At 41.2% G+C, this 10,000-nt stretch overlaps 1 protein-coding gene across 1 annotated transcript in view; it reads right to left on the reverse strand.

Moving 5' to 3' along the window:
* Positions 1-899: 899 nt before the first annotated feature.
* Positions 900-10,000, reverse strand: part of LOC138855449 (uncharacterized) — a 12,658-nt gene continuing 3,557 nt past the window's right edge. Inside the window, exon 2 of the mRNA XM_070104855.1 lies at positions 900-2,716. Within this exon, the coding sequence (XP_069960956.1) occupies positions 1,673-2,716 (1,044 nt within the window). The 3' untranslated portion in view covers positions 900-1,672. The remainder of the gene's footprint in view (positions 2,717-10,000) is intronic.

Consider the following 10,000-nt stretch of genomic DNA (forward strand, 5'->3'; position numbering starts at 1 on the left):
TTGAACGATTGCTTACTGACGTACCGGAACGCTATTCTCAGGTTTGCCAGGCGCCCATATGCCGTAGCAGTTATCTAGTTAATGTGTGCTTCTGGCGATGTACTCGCCAGAGGCACAGAGTACGCACAGAGACACTTCTGAGTCTATCCCTTCCGTTATGTCGTTCACATATACCAAGAATAGCACTGGTCCCAGGACTGACCCTTGTGGGACCCCGCTCGTCACAGGCGCCCACTGTGTGTATATACGCGTGTTTGTGTTTGTGTGTGTGTGTGTGTGTGTGTGTGTGTGTGTGTGTGTGTGTGTGTGTGTGTGTGTGTGTGTGTGTGTGTGTGTGTGTGTGTGTGTGTGTGTGTGTGTGTGTGTATGTATGTTTGTATAGAATTACATATTTACAATTACCTATTTTTAATTACCTATTCTATAGTCACACAAATAGAACTCACATTCACGGTCTCCCGTCCCCAAAAAATGTATCTTATATATCGAAAAAAAAAATGATAAACTTTTGACAGTATTTTTTCTCTGGTTTCATTCCAGCTGTCTACCTCTATTGGCGAAGAAATATTTTCCAATATTCTTCCAATACTCCTTTTTACGTAGCTTAAAGTTATAACCGCTTGTGCTCCCTATTGCAGGAGCTAAGAAAACCTATTTGCTTTCTTTATTACATACACACACACACACAGGTACATGTATGTATATATATATATATATATATATATATATATATATATATATATATATATATAAATATATATATATATATATATATATATATATATAAATTTGGTAACCAAACTAAAATAATATAATCTGTAAAATAATGAGTAGAAGTAACATATTTTAAGAAAGATTAAATAAAGCAAAAAAACTTAATATTAATAAATATATCTGCGAAATGTTTTGCGTAATTATTTACAATTAAATAATTTTATTACCTATTTGCAAACCTAGAGAAAATTATTTACAAGCAAAATGTAAGTTGATTTTTTCGTATTATTTTTAACCTCTGGCTTTTATGTTGTTATACGAGGGATGGACCGGTAAGCCAGCGGAAGGCCTCGATCAGATGACCAAAAACTCCCACGGCGGGTCATCATCTAAGACCAACGTCAGGAAACACTTGTCCTGTTTCCTGACGAACCTTACCTAACCTAACCTGTGAGAGTTAGAGTATATTTTCAGAAATTTATAACCACAGTAATTGATTATTATACAATGAATGTCTCTGAGGATGAGAAAGATTTGCTGTAAGGAAGAGTGAAGGTGTATCCTCAACAAGTGTCCAAGATGTCACTTGCATGAAGTGTTGTGTATCCTTAAGAAGTCTCCAAGATGTCACTTGCATGAAGTGTTGTGTATCCTTAATGGTAGCAGCTACTCTGACACTGGTCTACCATACCATGATGTGTCAGTGATGGTAGCAGTTTTAAGAAGTCTCCAAGATGTCACTTGCATGAAGTGTTGTGTATCCTTAAGAAGTCTCCAAGATGTCACTTGCATGAAGTGTTGTGTTACCTTCGATGTAAACTGGCAAGTGATATGACATTACGTCTTCTGTGTTGGTATCGGTAGATTCTCTCGGTGCGAATCATTCTTCTCTCACTGAAGGAAGATGTGGATTATGGCACTCTGGTGCCGAGGAACAAAATATCACTATGATTGGTTCCTACCGACTATATCCTCCGCCTCCGCCTCCGCCTCCATAGCCTCCGCCTCCGCCTCCGTAGCCTCCTCCGCCACCTCCGTAGCCTCCGCCGCCACCTCCGTAGCCTCCGCCGCCACCTCCGTAGCCTCCGCCGCCACCTCCGTAGCCTCCGCCGCCACCTCCGTAGCCTCCACTGTAACTGCTTCCGTAAGATGCTCCATAACTGGCGCCATAACTCATGCCACCTCCGCCGCCTTTACCTTTGCATTTACCTCCGTCGAAGAATGCAAAGAGTCCTGTTCCTTTACTACCTCCGCCATAGCAATCTCCCTTTCCTTTTCCTCCAAAGAGGCCGCCTTTGAAAAGACCTCCATATCCTCTACCTCCTTTGCCTTTTCCACCTCCTCCATAGCCACCATAGCCGCCACCACCTCCCTTCCCTTTTCCACCTCCTCCATAGCCACCACCACCTCCCTTCCCTTTTCCACCTCCTCCATAGCCACCTCCACCGCCTTTTCCTTTTCCACCTCCAAACAGACCACCTTTGAAGAGACCTTTAAATCCCCCACCTCCTTTTCCCTTTCCTCCGCCTCCATAGCCACCACCTCCACCATAGCCACCACCACCTCCCTTCCCTTTTCCACCTCCTCCATAGCCTCCTCCACCGCCTTTACCTTTTCCACTTCCAAACAGACCACGTTTGAAGAGGCCTCCAAATCCTCCACCTCCTTTTCCTTTTCCACCGCCTCCATAGGAACCTCCTTTGCCTTTACCGCCGCCACCACCATAGCCGCCGCCACCACCATGGCTGCCGCCACCACCATAGCTGCCGCCACCACCATAGCCGCCGCCGCCACCATAGCCGCCGCCGCCACCATAGCCGCCGCCACCACCATAACCGCTTCGCATAACAACTACGGGCTGATAATAGACTCTTCCATAGCCTCCACCGCCTCCGCCGCCACCTCTGCCGCCGCCCTTCTTGGTGGGGTCAGCATCGGCGTCCGAGCTGACGAAGGAAAGCAGCTCGGTGAGCGCCAGCAGGAGGACCAACACCCAGCACACCTGTGTCCAGACAACACTCATCAGTCACATGTAAACTATTATACTACTGCTACTTCTCTTACTACTACTTTTGTTATTACTGCTGATGCTATTACTACTACTATTACTCCTATTATAATTAGTATTGTAATAAAGTTGGTAGAATTACCGACAATATGTAAAGTAAAAGGACACAAGTGCAACTAATGTGACATTTTATTGAGGCAACGTTTCGCTCTCCAGGAGCTTTATCAAGCCATTACAAACAATACATGGACACGGAGGGTATATAAAGGCTCAGAGTGAGGTGCAGTACTAGTGAGGTACCATTTAGATGTTCACTAGTGGTAGTAGTAGTAGTAGTAGTAGTGACAAAAGTAATAGTAGTAATACAATATGGTAGAGCAATTAATTCGTACATGAGTAAAAGGATATAAAAGCTATTACTTGGGTAACTTAAAAATAGGTTGGACAAATATAGACTGGAAAGAGGCAGCTTGTTTCATTGTTCACTCTCTGTGATGTGCAGTATAACAGGAGAGACTATGTGATGGCAGGGTTTACTGTTTTCAGGAGGATTCTTGCTAAGACTTCAGAGATGGTGAAGCTGCCGTTGTTTTGTTTAATTGTATTCGAAACAGCGATCAGTGCGGAAATTAGTTTCTTTAATCACTAATTGGGCGTCTCTGAATTTCATGAGATGATTGGTAGAATTTCGATGTTGTACACAGGCGTTGTTCTAGTTATCGTTCCTACATGCGTAAATGTGTTCATTGAGGCGGGTGTCGAGGTTTCCTGCTGTTTCACCTACGTAAATCTTGTCACAGCCTCCACAGGGTATAGTGTAAACTCCTGCGTTGACTGGTTCGTGGTGCTTGGATTTTGTTCTGGTTAGATCCTTTATTGAAGTGCTAGAAGCGATGGCGACTCTGGTGTTAGCTTGTGAAAGTACTTTTGAAACGTTCAGTGCAACCTGGCTGTTGGGAAGAATTATAACTTTGTTGGGAGTGGTGTTGGTGCATGGAGAATTAATGATCTGAAGAGCTCTTTTCTTGCAGTCTTTGATGAAAAAGGAAGGAAAATGTAGCTCAGTGAACACTGAAACAGGCTGCCTCTTTCCAGTCTATATTTGTCCAACCTATTTTTATGTTACCCAAGTAATAGCTTTTATATCCTTTTACTCATGTACGAATTAATTGCTCTACCATATTGTATTACTACTATTACTTTTGTCACTACTACTACTACTACTACTACTACTACTACTACTACCACTAGTGAACATCGAAATGTTACCTCACTAGTACTGCACCTCACTCTGAGCCTTTATATACCCTCTGTGTCCATGTATTGTTTGTAATGGCTTGATAAAGCTCCTGGAGAGCGAAACGTTGCCTCAAAAAAATGTCACATTAGTTGCACTTGTGTCCTTTTACTTTACATAATTAGTATTACTATTGATGATGGTGATAATAATAATAATAATAATAATAATAATAATAATAACTACAATAAACTGATAATAATAATAATAATAATAATAATAATAATAATAATAATAATAATAATAATAATTACAACAAAATAATAATAATAATAATAACTACAATAAACTGATAATAATAATAATAATAATAATAATAATAATAATAATTACAACAAAATAATAATAATAATAATAATAAAAATAATTATAATAATAATAATAATGATGATAATAATAATAATAATAATGATAATAATAATAATAATAATAATAATAATAATAATAATAATAATAATAATAATAATAATAATAATAATAATAATAATAACTACAACAAAATAATAATAATAATAATAATAATAATAATAATAATAATAATAATAATAATAATAATAATAACTACAACAAAATAATAATAATAATAATAATAATAATAATAATAATAATAATAATAATAATAATGATGATAATAATAATAATAATAATAATAATAATAATAATAATAATAATAATAATAATATTGATAATAATAATAATAATAATAATAATAATAATAATAATAATAATAAAATTCCCGGTCACAAGGAGAGTGTAGTTGACATGTCTTCACAAACATCACTGCAAGGCTCCACATAATTACCCAGTGCTAAATGTTCCTCAGTGATGGTCAACCTTTCACCCACACCCACCTAAATCTTATTCAACTATATTATCTCTTCTTCCTTTCTCCTCCTCCCTTGCCTCTCGCATCTCACGCCGATTCCATTGCATATTATATGTTTCCATTTTCCTGTCTCTCCCGCCTTGCTCTGTTATTCCACTGTAGGTTGTGGTATGTGCACGAGTACTGAGCATTACTGGGATCTTCTGGTGTAGTGGTCCGTGTGTGTGTGTGTGTGTGTGTGTGTGTGTGTGTGTGTGTGTGTGTGTGTGTCAAGGACGTGTGAATCTTTACTTTCACTCTGGGACTGAGAGAACGGGAGAGCTGGAGAGCATTACCATGAGTTTTTGTGTCAGTGTTTACACTTCCCACAAACCTGAGTCAGTGTCCTCCCCGAGCCCCCATCCTCGCACACACACACGCATACACACACACACACACACATACACACACACACACACACACACACACACACACACACACACACACACACACACACACACACACACATACACATACACGGCTGGGGCCAGGAGCTGAGTCTCGACCCCTGCAGCCACAATTAGGTGAGTACGATTAGGTGAGTACACACACACACACACACACACACACACACACACATAGAAGTAAGACACGAGAGAGAGGGGTGGGTTGATTGCATCTTCTTGCACTGTAAGAAGGCCTTCGACACAGTTCCTCACAAGAGATTAGTGAAGAAACTAGAGGATCAGGCGCGTATAACGGGAAAGGCACTTCAATGGATCAGAGATTACCTGGCAGGGAGGCAACAACGAGTCATGGTACGTGATGAGGTATCACAGTGGGCGCCGGTGACAACCAGGGTCCCAAAGGGGTCAGTCCTAGGACCAGTGCTATTTTTGGTATATGTGAATGACGTGATGGGAGGGATAGACTCAGAGGTGTCCCTGTTCGCAGATGATGTGAAGTTAATGAGGAGAATTAAATCAGATGAGGATCAGGCAGGCCTTCAAAGAGACCTGGATAGGCTGGACATGTGGTCCAGCAACTGGCTTTTCGAGTTCAACCCTGCCAAATGCAAAGTCATGAAGATCGGAGAAGGGCAAAGAAGACTGCAGACAGAGTATAGGCTAGGTGGCCAACGACTGCAATCTTCGCTCATGGAGAAAGATCTTGGCGTGAATATAACACCGAACACATCTCTGGAAGCACACATCAACCAGATAACTGCTGCAGCATATGGGCGCCTGGCAAACCTGAGATTAGCATTCTGATACCTAAGTAAGGAATCTTTCAAGACACTGTACACCGTGTACGTCAGGCCCATACTGGAGTATGCAGCACCAGTGTCATGGGGGATTCGAAACGTGGATGGGGGTAAGTACACTCATGTAGGCTGGTTAGTACGTATAATTATAACGGAAAGTATGGGAAGCACCATCAGCCGCCTTGCCTCTCTGCTCTCTATCTTCAGACCAACCCACCAGTGCCTAGGGGGTGAGCGGCGTTCAAAAACATGCCATGGTCAGCAGCAACGTGAATAACAGTCAGTGATTCACACAGACGGTTGGTACTGAGTCATTTACTGGTGGTTACTGGTAACTGGTATTACTGAGAGCTCGGCGACGCTAAAGTATGTCGTCCCGACATACAGCTAATACAAACTAGAGATGGCAGGCTTACAGCTTGGGCTGATTCTATACAATGTCAAAGTACACAACAATTGAACATTATAACATACATAAGTAGAATATTGGAACGGAAGCTTACGTAATTGACTATAATGAAACTTACTGTAATGAAACTGTAATGAAACTGTAATGCATTACAAGGTATGATATAGCACAACTCATCGAATGAAACTCAACGTTGGGATTACACAACAGAAGTGAAAAAAAAATTGATCGATTGATCTGTATTTACGTGATCTACGGATTCTGAGGAAGAAATATATACAAAGAAAGAAGTGTTTAACAGAAAGGCAGATTCGGTGCACTCAAATCTAGACTGTTAAATCTCAGAATTCGGAGAGAACGTGAACACACAAAAAAATCTTGAATATTAATAAGTTGATACTGTAATTATTCATCTATACAGGTTATTTACATTTAACCCCAACTCTGCTAGGGTGAGATTGACATATGCAGAATGGGCATCATCTCTGGGAGGATCAAACTCTGTTGCACTGGCTAACTCAAGCCGTAAGATAAGATAAGAGAGAGATAAGATAAGATTTTGTTCGGATTTTTAACCCCGGAGGGTTAGCCACCCAGGATAACCCAAGAAAGTCAGTGCGTCATCGAGGACTGTCTAACTTATTTCCATTGGGGTCCTTAATCTTGTCCCCCAGGATGCGACCCACACCAGTCGACTAACACCCAGGTACCTATTTGCTGCTAGGTGAACAGGACAACAGGTGTAAGGAAACGTGTCGAAATGTTTTCACCCGCCGGGAATCGAACCCGGGCCCTCCGTGTGTGAAGCGGGAGCTTTAGCCACCAGGCCACCTGAATTGGTAGTTACAAATGATACTTGAGGATTTCTCAATACCTGTCGTGTACGTAGGGAATAACGACATTCAGGTTGATCGTCTGACTGAGTATTAGAGGAAGAGAGTACAGGATCAGGAGGATTGTCAGAGTCTGTCACATTAGTCTGGGTTGGAACATCATTATCATCACATACTAACTTCATATGATCTAAATGCGATTCTTTATACTGACCAGTACTAATTTCTCTAACCTTATACTTATTGCCAGTGATATGTTCAACTACTCGATAAGGACCAACAAACTTTTGATCAAGCTTAGGCATTGCAGACGTTTTGTTAAAGTTAGTCAGCATAACTTTCGAACCTACTTTGATTTTGGACGGCTCAGTGATTCACACAGACGGTTGGTAGTGAGTCATCTACTGGTGGTTACTGGTGACTGGTACTACTGAGACCAGTCTGGAACCAGCACCGGGTCAAGCACGTTAAGAAATTAGAGAAAGTGCAAAGGTTTGCGACAAGGTTAGTTCCAGAGCTAAGGGGAATGTCCTATAAAGAAAGGTTAAGGGAAATCGGCCTGACGACACTGGAGGACTGGAGGGATAGGGAAGACATGATAACGACATACAAAATACTGTCTGGAATAGACAAGGTGGACAGAGACAAGATGTTCCAGACAGGGGACATAGAAACAAGGGGTCACTCTTGTAAGTTGAAGACTCAGATGAGCCAAAGGGATGTTAGGAAGCATTTCTTCAGTCATTGAGTAGTTAGGAAGTGGAACAGTCTGGCGAGCGATGTAGTGGAGGCAGGAACCATACATAGCTTTAAGACGAGGTATGATAAAGCTCATGGAGCAGGGAGAGGACCTAGCAGCGTTCAGTGAAGAGGCGGGGCCAGGAGCTGAGTCTCGATCCCTGCAACTACAATTAGGTGAGTACACACACACACACACACACACACACACACACACACACACAGAAGAAAAGAAACTAGTGATAGGAAGAGCCAGAAATGATTAAATGAGAATAAAAAGGGAGGCGAGGAGGCCCTTTGAAAAGGACATCCCATCAGTCGGCTAAAACAGCGGTTCTTAACCGGGAAAGGGGGTGTCGCCCCCTCCTAGAGTGTGGGTTTGTGATTGATTTCCAGGAATGGGGTTGAGAACCGTAACAAAAATAACGAATGGCCTTAACGTGTATTTGCACATCCTTATTTGGCCTTTATGGCCAAAATCGAATCCTGGAAAAGCCGAAGTGAGCATAGAAACACAATCTTTTTGGTAAACTTAGATTCCGGTGTCTCGCTTGGTCAGCTCCAGTCCAGGTTAAAATAGCAAGTCACTCAGCTGGATGAGCTTAACAAGGAATTCGTCCGCTATCCCCCTTTTTTTTTAATTTTTAAAGATTTAGAATTTTAAATGAAGTAAGGAGAGGGTCCTGGAGATGATGGCCAACTGCGATAGGGAGGCGAACCAAAACAGGTTAAAAATCAGTAGCCTAAAAGAAAACCAGAGCCTCTTTATAGTTTCATTAGAAGGAAAGTAACAGTAAGCGATTATGCGATAAGACGAGAAGAAGAGGAAAGGGATTATACCGAAGACAACAAAGATGTGAGGACATTAACAGCGGGTTTAAGGAAACATTAACAGGAGAGATGGGAAAATTACCATTGAAAATATACGTAAAAGTCAACACTAAGGAATACGTGGCTAAAATAATTAATAGGTTAGACACAACGAAATTGCTGGAACTCGACAAAATATCACTATGGGTACTAAATTAGGGTGCAGAAATATTGAAGGTCTTAAGCAAACTAACAGATCATTAAAAAAAAAAAAAGAAGGTCAATTTCCGGGCACATGTAGTCAAAATAGTCATGAAAGGAAACAGTCAGACCTTCCTGTACTAGAGACCAGTTTCACTGACCTCTATGTTATCAAGTTTCTTTTAGAAGATTGTCAATAGAAGGTTGGTAGAGCACCAAGAGAGGGAAAGATACATCAAAGAAAGCCGGTATGAATTCGAGGAAGGCAAATGATGCCTGAGAAACGTATTGGATTCCCGCAGTTTAGTAACTGAAATAAAACACGAGTGAGAGGGCTGGCTGGACTGCATCTTTCTTCACTGCTGAGAGACGGGTAATGCAGTTCAAAGCCAGAAGTAAATCCAGCTAGATAAACAGGCAGAAATAAAGGGAAAAGTGCTTAAGAGGCTCATGGAATGCCTAACAGACAGAATATAGAGAGTATCAGTTAAGGAGGAAGAGTCAAGAGTGGGCGAGGGTAACAAATGGGGTACCATAAGGTTCGGTATTGGGGCTCCTACTGTTTCCGATATACGTAAACAATGCAACTGATGAGATTGAATCATAAGTGTCTTTGATTGCTGATGATTTGAAGCCGACGAAAAAAGACCAAAAAAAAAAAAAAATTGGACACGAAAACTTATTTGAGTGTGACCTAGATAGACGAAAAAACAAGTAGGTCAGACAAATGGCCGTTATAATTCAATTGGATGAGGCATCTCCAAAATATAGAAAATGTTTGTAGTATGATTTATCTCAGAGCTCAGAGGTATGTGATGCCTGGAAAGGTTAAAAACCGGATTTGAAGGCCCTAGACGAGAGGAAAGCAATACACAAATAACCCGCACATAAAAGACAGAAGCTTACGACGACGTTTCGGTC

Source organism: Cherax quadricarinatus, chromosome 5, assembly GCF_038502225.1.
Source record: "Cherax quadricarinatus isolate ZL_2023a chromosome 5, ASM3850222v1, whole genome shotgun sequence".
NCBI lineage: Eukaryota > Metazoa > Arthropoda > Malacostraca > Decapoda > Parastacidae > Cherax > Cherax quadricarinatus.